This window comes from Sinohyriopsis cumingii, chromosome 18 (assembly GCF_028554795.1).
Source record: "Sinohyriopsis cumingii isolate HCF-2022 chromosome 18, ASM2855479v2, whole genome shotgun sequence".
NCBI classification, from domain to species: domain Eukaryota; kingdom Metazoa; phylum Mollusca; class Bivalvia; order Unionida; family Unionidae; genus Sinohyriopsis; species Sinohyriopsis cumingii.
Genome location: NC_142978.1, coordinates 30,360,541 through 30,380,085, shown reverse-complemented (window position 1 = coordinate 30,380,085; position 19,545 = coordinate 30,360,541). Strand labels below are relative to the sequence as shown.

At 36.0% G+C, this 19,545-nt stretch overlaps 1 protein-coding gene across 1 annotated transcript in view; it reads right to left on the bottom strand.

The window, feature by feature from the left end:
• The window catches only part of LOC149776306 (lymphoid-specific helicase-like), a 92,219-nt gene extending 80,328 nt beyond the window's left edge, over window positions 1-11,891 (bottom strand). The window contains exons 1-3 of the mRNA XM_089942780.1: window positions 11,813-11,891; window positions 7,249-7,465; window positions 1,896-1,933 (exon numbers count right to left, since the gene is read on the bottom strand). Of these exons, the coding sequence (XP_089798906.1) occupies window positions 1,896-1,933; window positions 7,249-7,444 (234 nt within the window). The 5' untranslated portion in view covers window positions 7,445-7,465; window positions 11,813-11,891. The remainder of the gene's footprint in view (window positions 1-1,895; window positions 1,934-7,248; window positions 7,466-11,812) is intronic.
• Window positions 11,892-19,545: the final 7,654 nt, after the last annotated feature.

The following is a 19,545-nucleotide window of genomic DNA, read 5'->3' as shown; positions in this document are numbered from 1 at the left end:
CAGTTTATTGCTCCCTACCAGTTGTGTTTATCACCCAGGCTTCTATTTGTTTGCCATATGTAATCATAATTGATGTTTGCAGGGCTTTAATAATACTTCTGTAACCCATGCTAGCAAAAAGATTATCATTTGCACTCACATTGAATGTATTTTAAAATAATTATTTATTATTTGCGAGATACCATCTTATAGTTAACCTGGATACAATATAATCTGGGTCAGTTTGCAATAAATAACTTATCATGAATAAATGGCAGGTGCCTTCAAACAATCGGTTGATATTTTCATTTCATTTGCAATTTTGTTATTTGACGTAAGTGATACACTCTACACTAAGGATGCATACGCAATCTAGAATCTGCTACATATATGAAGTTCGTGGATATATATGTTTTTAAAATAATTTTCACATGATGAAAAAAGAAGGAATATATGAAATACAAGGTTAATTTCTTTCATTTTATTTTCAAACAAGCGTACGTTTATCAATTTCTTTTGCACCATGAATGGGGGGGGCACAAATTAAACAATTATTTCCTTTCTAATTTGTATGGAATAATGGAGCAAATATGATTGACGATATTGACCAGTAATGACAAGCTTTCAATTTAAGCTTGCACACACTAAGACAACTTGAAAATTAAAAACAATAAAATTAACTGGTAAGAGCTTCATATTGCAGCAACTAAATACTGACAAAATGCTCAACATTATTCTCTCTCTCTCTCTCATGTGTAATCGAGTGTGTATTGCATGCAGCAGTGTTACAACGTGAAGCCTAAAATTAAGTATATTTGTTATATCTCATGTACGCTACCCTTAACAAAATGTATATATATTCTGTAGAATATTATGTTAAGCATTCTTGTTTTATAAATCAATGCTGATAATTTGACCAGAAGACTTAAACTGAAAATGTCGTTGTGCAGATGCATATATTTTTTAGCATAAAAAATGTATATATTTTTTTATTAGAACAAGCAAGATATGCCAGTTTTTGTTTTCTCTCATAAATATCTACGTTACGAAGCATGATTTTCTTTCAAAGAATATCAAAATAGTTTGTTTAAATTTAGTTTTTTGCCTAAAATCTATCTTACATAACACCTACGTTTTTGTTGAAGAAAAAGAACGTACAAACTATTGTTAAGTTTGAATGAATTGTATTTTGAGTTGGGCCTAATTGTCTTTGGTCCAAATTCACTATAATCTGGCATAAATGATAAAACTTTCCCATCCCTCCCCATTTCGATCCCACAGATAACATCCACTTTTTTCTGGTAAACATGGTCTTTCAGAAAAAGAAACTTTTTTCCCATCATCACTCTTTTGGTTACATCTGCATGCAACACTGTGCACCATATTTGCTGTACAAAAGCAGGATCATACGCTATATCACATACACATTTACGTGGGAAAATTAAACACTTGAATCGCCAGGTTGAATAGAACGGATACATGTATATCACATCCGGTTTTGGCACGCGTAAACTACCGATTGTTTACGGAGATTGCAGAATAATTTTTTTCATTAAAGAAAGTGGAGTTTTAAGTCTAATTAACCATTTTTATGGTGTGCATACATAACCAATGCATTTTGTTTATAACTATAATAATATCACATGTTTGTACAATATAGGTGGCCACTGACCTTTAAAATGGAAAAAAAAAATCAGCTGAAAGATAACAGCTTAGACTTAATAATGCATACTGCATAGAGGAAACATTTATGACTGTTATCTTTTCAGGAACTGTTCACAAACTGAAAATTCATGTATACATTTCTTTTAGTGGAAAGATTTTTTTTTTAAAGCATACATTTATGCTCTCCACCATTGTGAAAAAATCTGAATTTTGCACTAATGCAAAGAGAAAGATTAAAGGGCATGTCCTACCTCATTCTCAATTTTCTGTTCACTGGCCATATTCTTCTCTGAAATATTGAGAAAATAATATATTATGAATTTTAGTACATCTTTAGGTAGATCCTTGATCAGTATTTCAGAAAATGAGCAATTCAAGTTCTCATAGTTTCCTTTAGATAGCAGATTTAAGCACTATCCCCATAAAAGTTGAAAAAACAAGACCCATCTGGATATATTCAGGCCTCTCAATAGGGCATAAAAAAGGATGACCCATCTGGATATATTTAGGCCTCTCTACAGGGCATAAAAAGCAAGACCCATCTGAATATAGTTAGGCTTCTCAATAGGGCATAAAAAGGATGACCCATCTGGATATATTTAGGCCTCTCAATAGGGCATAAAAAGGATGACCCATCTGGATATATTTAGGCCTCTCAATAGGGCATAAAAAAAGGATGACCCATCTGGATATATTTAGGCCTCTCAATAGGGCAGAAAAAAAGGATGACCCATCTGGATATAATTAGGCCTCTCAATAGGGCATAAAAAGCAAGACCCATCTGGATATAGTTAATAACACCCTTCAGGCACTATGTAAGCTTTGCGAGTCAGCAACTGACAGTTTATACCACGATAAACTCAGAAAAAAACGTTAAACTCTTATAACTGAAATTGTATTATTTCATTATGTTATTTTGTTTGTGTCATTAAAAGTGTCTGCCTTCACTGGCAGTGTTTATCTTGTGCTGTACACGTGACTATTTATAGAAGTGGATATTCTAAGAAAAGTAGTTCTCCTTACAGTTCATACAGAAATATATGCAATTCATTTTGATCACATGGTAACATTCTGACCAATGTAAATGTTACTTTCCTTTACCAGCTACTGGCATTACAATTATTATTTAATGTTCCCAAGACTGCCACCTTGAAAGAGTATTTCCAGACAATGATCTTCAAAGAATATTTCCAGACAATGATCTTCAGGATAGAATAACAGTTATGGAATTTAAATTTCACAGTATGTGTATTATGCCAAAACATTTATTTACTGATACTTTTTGCAAAAGCATGTCCTTGAGCCAGTAACAGATAACAAAGTAATTTTAATTAGTATGGTCAAACATTGTATTTTTGATGGAGGTGATGGACAGATGATAATGCATGAAAGCAAGAAGTGTTAAAAAATGTATTAAAATAGAAACATGTGCCTAACAGACACGAGTTGAATCAAATGTTAAAACCAAATATTCTTGAAATGATTGACTTTATCCCTTGAACCATAACGAGGAATAATTTCAGCCCATAAAAATTGAAAAATCATTAAAGGTTTCTATTTGTGAATCCATTTGTTTATACATGTTTATTAATGGATCTATTTGTTTATGACAGATTAACAAAGATGGTTGGAATTTCATTTTTTATTTGAAAACGAGGGGAAAAAGTCATGAATTCAGTCTTATTTGTTGTACATGCCCAAAAGAATGTGATGTAATATGATCCTTACAAGAGGCATGCCTTCATAATTACATGGAAAGATCAATGTTGTTAGGTGAAGGTTTGTGTGGTTAACACATTAACCCCTGGAGGTTTTTATCCTTTTTGTCTAAAAAAATCGAGTAGGGAACACATTTTGAAAGCTATTTCTGAATACATCCTAAACACATTTTGAAAGCTATTTCTGAATACATCCTAAACACATTTTGAAAGCTATTTCTGAATACATCCTAAAACACCAACTTCCAAGAGATCTTCCAATAACATACTACCTAGTTGTGTTAGAAACGTAGTTTTTCATTAGCTATTTGGCTCACACATGAGCAGAAGGGTAAAAGTTGGAGGTTTTTTTTTGTGCTTAATGGACCCATTATTTTCGTATTGAGACCACTCTTTATTCCAAATGCCCATCTTATCCTACTTTTTGCAAAGATTCATCTGTCTGTCTGCAGTTCATACTGGTCTGCCTTAGATCTGAGACCAAAAAGTATAAAATCCAGACACAACATCGAACTCCTACCATGGGCGTATTTTGGGTAGAAAAAAAAAATGGGTCAAAAAAATGAGGTTTTCCCCGCTGTATTTTGTTGTTGTTGTTGTAGGGTTTAACGCCATTTTTCAGCACAAGATAGGCTATACATGGCGGCCAGTATAATTGGTGGAGGAAGAACCCTGGAAAATCCCGGAAAGAACCACCGACCCACGAGAAGCTACTGGCAGGCTTTCTCACGTACCAACGTTAGCCGAGGCTGAGACTCGAACTCGCGCAGACAGAGGTGAGATGGCAGTGATCTGTAACGGTGAGCGCTTTAGACCACTCAGCCACTCGGGGCCCCTGTATTTTGTAGTGCAACTAGAAATTCCAGATTATTTGGTATCATTGTAGAGCTACATCTGTCTACCTTTCTATAATACCACCCATTTTAGTGTATCATACATGACCTTGACACTACAGAGCTCAGAAGTAGGCTACTACCTCCCGCCATGTAAACCCATCACCATAAGTTAATGTGTTAAGGGAAAAAAAATGAATAAGATGTAAGTGCATGTTTGGTGACATCACGTGAAAACAGTTTCTTCACAGAATTTTGAATTTTTGCATCATTTTTGCTCCCTTCGAAGGAGGCGCAGCCATCATGAATCAAAAGGCGGGAGTGGCATTTTTAAAACTCAGGATTTATGAGGAGAAAAATCAGAAAATCGAACATGTCAGATTTTTAAAAAAAAATTATGAACAATTTTTGAGTTTTCAATGACTACTCACAGTATCACACGTATTGCAACAGTTACTAATTTAAATAAAAAACAATACAGAAATAAATAACTGTAATACAAAAAGGAAATTATATTTAAAAAGGAAGTCATTCTAACCCAGATGTTAACCATTGCCCTTTAGCATCTATACTTTCTTCTCCAGCTCCAACTCCAGTACTTTCACTTAAGAGAAGCTGCTATGATTTTATATAATGGGGGGGGGGATACCCACTTATTACAAAAATGGGGGGGGGGAGAGAACAAAAAGAGAGGGGAAAATGGCCATAGTTCACTATATACCTAACACTTTAATATCCATTTATCTTTCTTCCAGATACACAGTTACATTCCTACTGAAATCAGAATCTTTAAAAAGATGTTGCCTCTTGTTGTATATGCATTAATCTGTTCCTCACCAGCGTATGAATATAGTTATGTGCTTAGACACCCCTGCTGATGAGGCATATACATAGCCAGCTTAGCCAACTGGTTCCTCATGTTTATTATGGACATTTTTTTTTCACTGCTCATGACCAATTTATCCCCCCTGGGGTGCAAGGTCGAGTCAAAAGTCTCCTTGGTATCGAAACTAGGGATCAAATTAAAAATGTGGGGGTCTGAAGTGCAAATGAGAGTAAAGGGAAACAATGACTGCTCATGGGTATTGTCTTTTGGATACTTTGGCTCCAAAATAAGATTTTTCACAAAAAAATGCTCTGCTTAAGTTTCACTTTCTTGAATCAGTGGCTTACTGATTAAAATGCCAGATTTGCTATCTGTTCAATAATGCTGTATTAGTCTATTAGCAGACCTGCCAACCCTGACGAGTCAGTCTCAGAAAGGCAGTTGATATATTTCCGTAAGATTGACCAGTTTTCAGTAAGGTGTAACAAAATATCTATAACTGCTATTGTAAAGCTGGAAAACATAATTAAAAGTTCAATGCATTGATGACAAACATTATGTTCAACTAAAAAGTTTGTAAAGTACATGTAGACTTTATTTACCACTAGTACAGTTGCACAAACTCTAGTTCCAAACCCTATGCAGCCTAATGGCTTCTTGCTAGCTCTCAACTTGACATAATTCTTGGAAATTCTTTTTTATTTCACATGATGACGACAATATCTCCCGCCATGAGACATACTCAAATTGGCATGTGATATCCAATAAACGTAATTGTGTCCTTTCAATCTTTTATTCACAAGAATCTGAATAATCCATTTTATTCTTCTGTGTTGATTATTAACACTTTCGTAGTAGCTTATTTTCCCTTTCATCTAAAACAAGATCAAAAAAATTTCTATAATCAACAGTTTGATCTAGCAGATGCTCCACACCAACAAATAGGTGCAGTTTAAAAGCATCTGGGGTGCTGCTGTAAAGTTAGTCTGGTTCCCTAATTTTACTAATGCTATGATGAAACCCAGATCCAAATATAACATGGATGAACCAATTATCTGGATTTTTTGGCAACAACAATTTTTCCGTAGTTTTTGCAAGTATGTTGTAAAGTCTGTATTTTAAGGGTAATTTTCGTAAGACTTGTGGCAAAATCGTAAGAGTTGGCAGGTCTGCATTAGTGCCCAAGCCTGCTAGTTCAGATACATAGCTGCCAACCCCCCGAATAAAAAAATACTGACTTCTTGTGACAAAAACATTGATTTTCTGGAACAAATACTGATTTTTAAAATATTAATGCATATGTAACTATTTACAACATATACAACCATCAGTAAAGTAGGACAGTGCTTTACCTAATTATTTAATGTCAAAGATGCACGTGTTGTACCATGTTTCATTCGGGTGCCCATTCAGAAGGTGCATGAGTGCAACACACTCAGACACGGGCTGTTTATAGTAGCCTTTTCCACACCTTTTTTCCCAATCATTATCAATCTGAATTATCAACTTTCATTGATGATCTCAATTCTGTGTGATTTTCTTATTGAACTGTTTTTGTTCTAGCATACAAGTAATCCTTTGTGATTTTACTGTCTGGAAAACGTGTGCGAAATAAATCGCCAGCAACACTAGTAACTGAAAGAGGAAGGTTAATCGAAAATAAAATACAGTGACAGCGGTAACTGTTTGCAAAATCCAATATGGCGGATAAAGACAAGCATTGTAGCCTCGATTTCGAATGAACCAATCACATTGTAGAACTGTATTCCTATATACACGCGATACATTTCTATCAGAATGGAACCGAGTGCCCGCTCTAAACTGAAAATTGCAAGGAATTTATTAAATATTTTTAAAAAAATAAAAAACGTATTTTTTGCAAAAAAAACGTACACCTGTATTCAGGTCCAAAATACGGAAAAGGGACACTTGGCAGCTATGCAGATATATATTTACTTCTGATTTTTTTTTCCAAATTATTTATTTATCTGAAATCTTATAAGACTATATGTAGCTATGCTCAAGGTATTTTGAATAATGCCTTCTGAAGGAGAAATGTTAACTTTTTTGTATTCACCCTCATTATTACAATATGTAATCTACATATTTATGGTTTGGTTTGGGTTTCTTCACTGATAAACCTCAAGATATTACAAATGAATTTATGAGCTTATTTTTATTTGCTCACTTCTTCCTTTTTTTCTGATTTCATTCTTTTCAAAAATACCTTTTTGACTTCCTGATCCATGGGCCATTTCCACGGGCTCCATGGCCTCATCAATGGGTTTGGATGGTGAATCTGACTTGACAAAACTGAGTGATTGTAGGGAAGACTCTTTGAGGCCTGTCGACTTAAGACTACTTTTTCCTGGCGTCTCTTTGTGTCTCACAGAAGACTCCTTGGATGTTTCGGATGAAGCCATGTCTAGATTTTCACAAAGTGCCTAAGTAAAAGAGGGCACAATTTCTGGATATGAATAATGGCATGGCAACATAGCAATATTATAATATACAGCTTATCTTTGTACATACTAAAACAGAATTTCCAATAATACTCCGAGATCTATTAAACTGTTAGTATGTTGTGCTTGTAACATGACCCCTAACCCCTGTGACGAATTGAATTTTCGGTAAATAACACTGAACTGCAGGTGAGTATGTAAGGTAAGCAATTTTTGTAAAGTCACTGTATTTAACCTTTTAACATTTTAGCTACACTGCCACATCTAAGTGTCACCTGTAAATAGTTCCTGAACCCCAATGACACATATATGCAGTGTTGATAAACCTTGTTTACTATCCCAGTGTCCCATCTATGCGGATGTGACCGCTACAGTAACTAAACATCGACTGGTTGAAAGTACAGGAGTTTACATATTTTTTAATTATCATAACTAAGGAGGACTGTTTACTCAACATTTTGATACAAGTATGAAAGCTGAAAGGTTAAATTTTGACACTGTAAGGGCTTTTCCGCACTTTACGAAACGTGTAGTTGAGATAAACAAAGATGGATTCCGATTCTGATATGAGCAACCTTGAAGGGTTCAGTGCAAGCGATACTGATGAGTTTAATGGATCAGATATTGATGTTAAGTCCCATTTCAAAATCAGATGTAAGTGATTTTGAATTGGATAACGAGGACTAAGTCCCACTTGCACATTGGAGTGATGACCTTGTCATGTTCGAGATCAATGATTTCCATGTTGGTTCAACAACCGAGCTTGGTCCACTAAGCAATGACAAAAGATTTTTTCCTTTGTTTTTTCCTGAATCTCTGGTGGAAAAGCTTGTGAAAGAAGCAAACGATTATGCCAAAAAAATGGTGGACCAAAAAACAAGACCTGAAATAGTATGAAGCCAGCATCAGAGATGTGGGCATATCTTGGAATATACATCATCATAAGTATTATGCAGATACCCAAATGATCCATTGCCTGGACAACAGCATTTTTTGGGGGGATCCCAGGAATACCAGAAATCGTGACAAGATAAAGATTTTAAAAAATAGGGAACTATTTCCATACCAACGAAACAAGCATCAACCTACCCAGAGGCCAACAAGAACATGACAAGATTTTCCATATAAGACCTTTCTACATCAAGTCTTGCAAAAATACCTGGAAATTATGACCTTCACAAAAACCATTCAAATGAAGGCATGATTGCTTATAAAAAGAAGACCGTCATTTAAGCAATACCTGACAGCCAAACACACAAAATTTGGCATTAAAGTCTGGAAAAGGGGCCACCCCAAAGCAGCTACACGAATTTCAAGTGAATGTCAGAAAGCCCGACAGACAAAGAGGGAGAGTGACAGAAGAAGGATTAGAATCTAGAGTAATAAAAGACCGTACCAGAAAAAAAACAAAAACCACCATATATATATACACCACTCCCTCGATAACTCGCGCTTATAACACGGTGTCAGGCGTGGATCCCATTTTTTAAACCCGAAAATACCCCCAAAATTATCCCTATTTGTTGAACTTGAAGAAAATCGCGATCAAAACTGGTAATTGAAACTTTGATGTATCGCTCGTTTTATCATTGAAAATGGTAGATAGGACCTTGAAATTTTAATCAATACAAAGAAATATCAAATTTTAAAAAACTCAACAATTTTTCACATTTTCTTTCCAAACGACGTTCCTAGTACACCCCAATTAATGATATGTAAGGAAATTTTGATCAATGAAAATGTCATGCAGAGTGAAGGCAGTACTAAAAAAAAAAAAAAACAAATTAAATAATTTTTTATCAATTGAAATTTGAGTTCTACTTCCATCTTTGAGTTCCTTTTAAGTGTAATCATCATAAGTGCAATGTGTCCTCTTGTAATTAAACGTAAAATGCGTCAATCTACCGTAACAGCTATGTCAGCGACCGTTTCTCTGAGAACCTAATTAAGTGCTGACCGTGTTTTGATAACTGACTTGCGGAAGTATTTGTTGTATTGTTGCAATGAATTAAAAGCTGGCCTCCTTTATAATATCACGATAATTAAGTCTTTTGAAAAAAAAGAAAATATGCAGATTATACATTTATTTTAAATTGCTGGTTGGTTTAAAAACAAGTCTGATATATAAATTTGGCAGTAAAATAAAGCTTGGAATGTGCAGATTTTGAGGATATATATTATGCACTTTTGGTTAAATCTGTGTAAAATTTGAGGGAATATTTCTTTGTGTAGGAATATCGATGGAATGTGCTACAACAACTGACCAAATTTTTTACATTGCCTCTGGATGGATTAAAAACTTCATGAATATTCATGATCGACGCTTATTTTCAATGACACGTTTATTCTATTACTTTCGATGATTGTAAAGTACTAATTCCATTAATATAACACCAGATATAAAAACATGCCCATTACAGATAATTTCATTAGCTTTTACAATATATAAAATGTGTGACATGTACTGATGCTGCAATGAAAATTATACACATGGCCAACAGTTTCATCAGATTTCCAGGCAAACTGGCATCTTGTTTGTGTTAGACCGGGCGTGTGTGATTTTGAATGTAGCCTTAACAATTTTTCAGTCACATCGCTACAATGTCTGCAATGTGACGGTTTATAGTGATGTCCAGCACTGGGGCATCATGCCGCAGACATGTAGCATGATGTCCCACCCAGTCACATTATCCTGACACCAGGACAACCAGTCCTACTACTAACCTCTTAATGCTGAAAGACAGGCGAGGCAGCTGTCAGTACTAGTCCTACATGTAAGACCTGACACTGATATTTATGTATTGGGCGTCAGGGTCTTACTGCCTAACTAACAAGGCTGTTTAGTGTGTTTTGATGTCGACTAACATCGTAACGAAAGTCAAATTTTCAGGAATATCTCACACAACTGGCAACTAAAATAACAGCCCTTTTCTACAAAATAAGGTAATAATGTTTTAGTCAGACTTTACTTACTCTGATGTTTTTCTCTAATAAACTGAAATTCTCACAAAAGAAATGGACCCGTTTTCAAGTTTCATTGGCCTACATTTCAGTGACTGGAAAGCAATGAAAGCCAGGAATGCTGAAATCGGGTTAAGTGGAATTATTAATGAAATGAATAAAAATATAATATGCCTACTGGAACTGTAAAGCAACGTTTCATTTCGTTCAAGAAACATATCCGCCACATGAACCTACTTAAACAAACTTCGGCATACCTCGACTACATTCGTATTACAACAAATTCAAATGTATGTCAACGGAACATGAAAAAGCATCCATTTGCTAGTGTCATATTTTCATTCCGGCAGGATAATGACAGCACAGTAAGTATATTAATTGCACATAAATTAGTGGAAGAGTGTCAATATATGCTGCCAGACGTGTGAGATATTCCTGAAACTTTGACTACTCGTTCCGATGTCAACAACATCGGAACACACTGTACAAGCCGTTATTTGGATAGTAAGACATAGCACCTAAACAAAATCAACATGTGCTATGTCTTACATGTAGGACTACTATCAGTACCATTTTGTAAGTCTTTGGTATGACTTGGCCAGGGATTGAACCCACGACCTCCTACATCTGAGGTGGACACTCTAACCACTAAGGCACCGAAGCAGTCGCGTTAGACTGGGGTTGGTATTTATTTTTATATATATATATATATATATATATATATATATATATATATATATATATACATAAACTGTTAGAATTATATTACAATTAAAATTTAAAACTAAAATTAATTTTTACATTTATACCAGTAAATACGCTCACATGACCCCTGTGACTTTTACTACAATACTACACCACACCTGGTGCAAGGTTTAAATTAGTAAACGAAAACACGACAAGCAAACTGGGATTGAAATACCTAGTAACTGTGTAGTCCTTTATTTCATACTGTTACAGGTACCCTCAAACCCTCGATCGATCAATGACAGATACACAAAACTTTATTTCTAACAAGGCCCTGTGCGCTCCTCTACTAAATTGTTTATTACCATTACCCGCAACTTCGTTTGTAGAAATTCAAGTATATTGAGAAAATCGTCTTCATAATAACAGCCAAAAGGTGATATTTGGTGGGCTTGTTATGGAATTATTTGCGTATATTTGAAACGACAGATATTACATAAAAAGATAACTGTGCATAGCGAAAATTAGACGCAGACTTCTGGACGCTGATACAAATGCGAAAAAGCTACTTTGAACTTTTCACAAACGATCCTAAACTGATTTCAAACTGGAAAAAACCGCTTATGGTGGATAATCTAACCCAGTTTGTGGTAATCTTACTTTTAAATCAAATATACCTACCCTGACAGATTTAAATGAAAATCCAAGCTAGGTAGGTGTTGTATGAATCTTCCACCTTGATTTCCCGCCACTACTAGAGGGCGCATCTCACAGGAAGCTATGACAGACTTACCGTTCTTGAGGGCACAAACTGAAAGTAAAAGTGCTCTTTGGAGGTAAACAGGCATCGCGTTCGTATCTTAACGGCTTTCAGGAAGATTGCATTTTTCAACACAAAATAGGTGAATTAACTGCAATTTTTAGTAAGCTTAAAAAAGGGGAGAAATACTTTCAATCAAGATAGCTTAGTAAGTATCACCCCATTTGCAGGATACCGGAATGCTATCACTGGTGCTTGTATCATTCATTGCTTAAAATTTAACTATCAGTCATATATATATATATATATATATATATATATATATATATATATATATATATATATATATATATATATATATATATATATATATATATATAATATTATTAATTTATACTAAATTGTAAGCAACGATACGAGCCCCTGTGAGTCCTATAGTATCGCAGTCTTAAAGTTAAGAATCAGCGAAAAAGTAAATAAAGACACTGACACTGGCCTTCATGAAATTATATCTGTATGTTTGCTGTTCTTTAATAGATATTTGACAAGTTTTGGGATCCGTGGTCTTGAATTGCTTTATGTATAGAATGGACACGTCGGTCTTCTAATTTACAATTGAAGTTGTATGGAAGTCTTTGGAAATTTGGGGTAAACTTAAGACTTCTAACGGAATTGCGCAAAGGGTTGACAGCGCTTTGTCAAGCAAATACCCCTGGCTTGAAACAATACTCTGGATTTGAGCTTTTATGGCAGGAAACTCACATTATTGGCAATGACTATTCACTTTTTGAGAAAACTGTAATATCTTCGTTGCATAATACGTGTACGAATCTCTCTCTGTCTCTCTCTCTCTCTCTCTCTCTCTCTCTCTCTCTCTCTCTCTCTCAAGCATGTGCAGATGTTGAAAATAAGAAAGAATGTTTCTGTTACCCATGCTCTATTTCACGGAGACTTTGTATTTTCAAGTCACTTTGGCTGAATCGATTATGTATACAACATTATTTCTGTTATAATCTGTATAGCGTTTTATCTCAACCTCAACACAAAGAATAATGAGACACTAATAACAGCGATAACAACAACAACAACTTATCTATGTTAACTAAATGGAAACCTCCTAAATATCTGTAAAGTTCAATAATTACAGAAGAGAAGAACAGAGTTCTATGAGAGTACATGTTTGTATAGAGTTAGTGGATAGGGAAAATTTTCTAATACCTTTTTGCAACCAGTTTATCCTGTTTTATTGTTTTGGAGCCATGAATGAACAAGAATATACTTTAATGGTACAACACTTTCTTGGTTCACCTTCCAAATCACTTAGTTTATACATTTGCTAATTCAAGGTACCGCGTAAAGGTGTTTTGTATCGCTGATTGGAAGTTTTAAAGTTTTTTTCTGCGTTGTCTTCTGTATAAAACATACTGAAAAAGACTAAATGAATAAGAATATTACAGTCTAATGCAGCTCTAAATAAATATTCTTTTAAGTTATAAATACAAGTTGGTCCAGTAGAACATCCTGAGCGTTTGGGCTATTATTAAAAACCTCTTTAAAGTTGGAAAAACAATATAGGTTGACACCTTGTTTTTACATGTTGTGTGTTGTTTTAATAAGACTTCGTTTACAACAGAACTATCGATATGAATATAATTCATGATATGTTAAGCAAAGTCATAAAATCACCAGCTGAAGCAAGTATATACATTTAAAAGAACATTCAATGCATTCAACAGTTTATGATTGCTTGCATGTGTAGTCGCAGGTCTTAAGAGCGTGATAATAAAAAACATATTGCTGTAATTAACTGTTTCATTCTGGGACTGATCATCTTGATGATAAATGTTTGAGCTCTGTATAATATATTTATCTTTCTATATATTTACTGATGTTCTGTGCATGTAACATCCAAATTCGTTTAGTGATAATTCGATCTCACCTTAAGGGGATTTTTCACTTGATTCACATCTGTTTTCTCCTGATTGAATACCAAGTAGGCAAATGATGAAATAGGGGCGGATATAGCTCATTTAATAATCATAAAATAAATTTTGCATAACAAGGATGTCGTTTTAATATCTTTACGTGTGTAAAATCTCACCACAAACGGGACATTTTAACTTTACAGATGGGTTGGATAATTAGGCAATTTCATTCCAACTCTACAATGAATTCATACGTATTTTCAATAGTATTTTGACGTACCTCTTTCGTACATGTCACATGTTTTTTTGCCTGTACTGGACGTGTATGGTATGAATGTATCGTGAGTTTCTCAACAATATTGTCTCACATGCATGAAATATTAATAATAAAAAAAATACCAGGGACTGTTATATGCACCAGTTTATCTTCTTATAGTTCAGCTAAGTAGTTGATATCTGATGCTTGGATCTAATGGGAGATAATACGTTTTTTTCAACGTATAATTTGATATCAGAGATCTAGCTACAAGTTTCCAACCGGGTAATCGAGGACATAGTTTCGGGCGTGTGTATCGCCAGCTTTGGAAGAAAAATACGTTCCAAAATCGAGAAACAAGTACCACGCGTGTAAACGGGGACCTTCATACAAATCATGATTTTATGTTATTCTAGGCTAAAATAGTTGGGAGAATCAAGATTTTTACCTTGGTTGGAGGTGTAACCTCGGTATGTTGGTGTGTAATGTCATGAATGTCTTCAGTTTACACCAAATACAAACGCACGCACGCACGCACACACACACAATCACATCAGTAAAGGAGTGAGTGTTTATAATCACACTGCTCCACATACACTCCAAAATGGCAACTTGAATAGTCTCTTTTCTAGAGATTTGGTCTGCCCTGAAAAGGGCTGTTTGTTGAACTTCAGATGCACCTGTCAGTGATGACACCTACCAGTCGTTGCCCCAATTCACAGTTGTGGTTGGGAGAGCAGATGACTCTTGAGTGGCTTCAGAACCCCAATCTTCAGTTTATGGGATTCTGATGATTTGTTCCCTCTGTCTTATTCTTATATGCCACACCCGGGGATGCTGTCCTTGTCGTGGCTCCCGATGTATCTACAGCTTTTCCTTCCAGTTTTCTGTCTGGATGAGAGCGGCTCTTGGTACTGGTAGTAGTGGCTGTGGTTGTTGTTGACGTTGTTGTGGTGGTGCTGTCTGTGGATGTGTCCTCGCCTCATGCTTGACCTCACACAGAGGTCTAAGTATGAGGTGAGGCAGGACCGTTCGTTTCCTTTCCTTTTCCTCTTCCTTCTTCTTTTCCTCCTCTTCTTCTTCAGTTTTACCTTCCTCTGAAATAGCCTCCATGGCTAGCTCATGCAGCAAGCGCCGGGCGTACTTCAGGTGCATCAGAAGTTCCAAGAGTTTTGTGAGTCTGTTCATCTTGAATGTTGTCGAGTCAATGATGGATAGCCAGACTCATCATCATCATCATCATCATCATTATTAATAAATTATAGATGTAATCGCCCATACGGGCATGCACGTCTGCTTACATGTTCTAAATCTTCTTGGAGTGGGCAGTGTGGGCATTTGCCATTTGAGTTTGTGTTGGTTTTCAAATATTTCCCCGAGGTGGCTAATTTAGTTTTGTCTATTAGTATCCTATTGATAAGTTTTTGATCCTGACTTCTAAAGAGTTGTGGTGGTTTGCTATGTCTTGTGACCTTGTTTAGTATGGAGTATAGCTTGCATCCCGTTTTGCTGCTATACCATAGTTGTTGCCATTTACTGTCAATTTTAATTATGATAATAATGTACAATTCTTGGACGCTGTAGTATAATGCTATGGAGTCAGGGTCATGGAGATGTTGTTTAGCTACTTGATCTGTATCGTTACCTGCTTATCCGATGAGGGAGGACACCCACATGAACTCTATTTTTTGTTTGCTATATAGTAGTTGTTAAATTAAGTGATGGTTTCCATCATAAAGTTATTTCTTGTGATAGAGTGGTTTGATTTAATCGAGTTAATGTAGCAAAGGTAGTCGCTAATGATAACTGCTTGTCTCCCGTGTTTGTTAGTTGGATCCATTTAGGGGCTTCCATTAGGCCCAGAATTCGGCCGTGTAAATGGAGCAGGTGTCGGGTAATCTAGCTCCGCATTCTGTGTTGGTTTCAGGGATTACTATTGCCGCTACAGGTTTGTTCGAATTTGTAATTTTGGAGCCATCGGTGTATACCTTGGTGTACCCTATGTTTTTTTTTTCTTCTAGTTGGGCTAATAATTTTGTCCTTATATAATGTGCCTGGTCTTTTTGTTGCCATAAGTAAGGGCTGTTGTGTTACAATTAGGGTTACCTCCGGTCCAAGGTTTTGGGTCGGGGTAACTGCATTGCTCAGCTTATAGTGTGGGTAGGATGAGATCTTTGTTTAGTTAATGTATTTTGTTTGCACCGGATGGTTGTGGGACTAGCTTTCTACTGAAAGGGATATTACTATGTTGGATAATTTTCCAGGTGGGGTGACTTGTTTTGTAAATTGAAATTCGTGCGGCAAGTCTTAATATGCTTTCATTTCTCCTTAGTTTCAGTGGTAGTTCTCCTGTGAAAATTTGGAGCTCCTCTAGGAAGGTTGAGTTTAGTGCTCCAGTGCAAATGATTAGTGCCTTATGTTGTATGGAATCTAGTTTGTTAAGTGTTGCTTGTTTAGTTGATGCATAGACTTGGCATCAGTAATCTATTTGGGATTTTATAAGAGGCTTGGATAGTGTTACAATGGTTTCTTGATTGCCCCCCACCCCACCCCCTCACCCCGTAGTTCCCTTGAGGTTTTTTTAGTATGTTTAGATCAGTTTTACATTTACGGGTGAACTCTTTAACTTCTACTTCCATGTTAGGTTTTCATTAGGGAACATTCCTAGGAATTTGGTTACCTTGGTGAATATTATTAATTTCCCTTGCAGGTATAGGTTTGGGTACTCTATGTTAGTTTGATTATGTGGGGAGAGCATACTTGCTTCTGCTCTAGTGTTAGAGATTTTAAAACCCCATTTATCAGCCCATCGACCTGTCAAGTTTAGATTATCTTGAATGTGCTCTTTGACTTTTTGACTGAAGGGATTTCCTGCTTTCCATATCCCGCTATCATCAGCGAATTGGGATAGGTCTATTGTATTTTGGTTGATTACTTTATCGAGATCGTTAATCATTATATTAAAAAGTGTGGGGCTAAGTACGCTAACTTGTGGTGTTCCATTTTTAAGTTGTACGTGTCTAAATATTGGTCCCCTACTTTAATATTTATTTTACGATATGTCAGGAAATCTGATATCCAATTGTGCATACGGCCAGTGATTCCGTATAGGTTTAGTTTCGCAATTAGACCCTTTGTCCATGCTAGATCAAATGCTTTCTCCAGTCTAGAAATACTGCGATTAAGTGTCGGTCGCACTTGCGCTTGGAATTGAATGCGAGTTTGATACTAGCTTCACGTCTAAAAAGCTGTTCTAAGGTGAACCTTTTGTTGCGAAAGCCGCTTTGATTGTCTGATATAAGGTTATTGTTTTTCAGGTGGAATTAGAGTCTATTGTTGATCATTGTTTCCATTAGCTTACAGATGCTGTTAGTTAATGATATGGGCCTCTATGCATTGATGTCAGCTGGATCCATGACCGGCTTAGGTATAGTGATGGTGTTACCATTTCTCCAATTACTGGGGATTTTCCCATTTAACCAGATAGTGTTGATGAGGCCTAGTATTATTTTGGGGATGTGTTTATAAATTTCATAGCTGAACTGATCTTTTCCAGGAGATGTTGGGTTTTTCTTTTGTTGCTAGGGCAGCTGTCCACTCTGCTATTGTAAAGCTTTCTTTCAGTGGTGACTGTTTGGGGCCAATATCAGTAAATAGACTTGGGTGTTTTTGTTCTATTACTTGTCGGTGATCTTGACATTTTTTTGTATGGTTCGTATTACTACTTATATTTGTAAAATGTGTTGCCAGACCGTAAGCTTTTTCTTTGTTAGTGATTTTACCAATCAGTTTGGGCGTTTGTTCTTTTGTTTTACCCTTAATTACTTTAATTTTATTCCATGCCTGTTTTGCGTTTGTTTTAAAGTCAATATTTGAGCAGTATTTTTGCCCATATTTTTTCTTTTGCATTTTTAACAACAGTTTTCATTTCCTTTTCCTTAATTTTATATATTTTAAAGTCATTGGAATTTCCTGAGTGCTTGAACTTATTTAGAGCTTTTTTCTTGTTTTTAAGGACTATTTTACATTCATTAGTCCACCATGGGACAGTGGGTTTGAGTTGTTCGCCCTCCCGTCTTGTGGATACTTTGTTTTACTGCTGAGGTTAGGGCGTTATCTATATTTAGATTAAATTGGTTGGTGTCCCCATTGTAGATGTCTTCTAAGGTTATTGTTAAGAGGATGGCTCTAAAGTGTTGCCAATCTGCTTTATCACACCTCCATTTTGGTATGTTGTTTGTTGATTGAAATTGAGGCATTATATTTAGAGTGAGTATAATGGGGAAGCGATCATTTCCAAGAGTGCTGTCTTGATCTACTTCCCAAGTTGCTGTTTGGGCCAGTATAGGAGTGACGATGGTAAGGTCAATAGCGGAGAGTGAGCCTGAAGTTGGGTCCAATCTTGTTACAGGGCCATTGTTGATGATAACCAAGTTGTTTGCGGCAGCCCATTTTTCCAGTAGTTTGCCTCTTAAGTTATTTATTTTGCTTCCCCACCTTATATTTTGCGCATTGAAGTCCCAACATATAATAGTGTTTTCAGTAATGTCGGTAATCATATGTTTGTAGCTATCAATTGTGGTGGGGTTGTCGTCCCCTGTGTCGTAAACATTCAGGAGCTTTACGGATTGTTGCCCAGTGTGGACCAGAATGGATTGTATTTCAATGTGGTTAAGTGGGTGAGAGTTTTGATTAGTGATAACCTCGATGGTATTGTGCAGTGAGTCTATAATGTATGTTGCTAGACCCCCCCCCCCATTTTTTTGTTTTCCATTGGACCTGTTCTTAGAGTATACAGTTGAATACCCTGGTATTTTTGGAATATTCTTGGCATCCTCTGATAAGTGAGTTTCCTGTAGACATATTATACCATGGTTTAGTTGTACTGACTCACTTTTATTTATTAGTTAGGGCATATAATTTATGATCCCGCGAGTAGTGAAGTGGGGCACTTTAGCCTCAGTGGGAATTAGCATTAAAAACACCCCTGGGTCACTTTAGCCTCAATGGGAAATTTAACATTACGAAAACACCTGGGTCACTTTAGCCTCAAAGGAATTTAACATGGGAAAAATTTTTGGGTCTCTTGGGCCTCAAGGGGAATTTAACATGGGAAAATATTTTGGGTCTGTTGAGCCTCAAGGGGAATTGAACATGGAAAATAATCTTGGGTCTGTTGAGCCTCAAGGGGAATTGAACATAGGGAATAAATCGTGGGACTGTCTAGGGACAAGGGGAATTGAACAGGGGATTTTTTTTAAAAAATAAAAAAGAAATGGGGTAGGCAATTGAAAGTCTATCTCTTTTCGAGAGATGTGGGTGGCCCTGAAAAGGACCTTTGGGTTTATATGCGCCCTTAACATAAAGGGCATCTGTGATTTCTTCTTGTCCTTAGGCTTCGTCTCACTGTAGGACCGTAAATCAGGACTCTTTTGAGGCATCCTTGCCTCTCCACGTAAATCCTACGTATCCA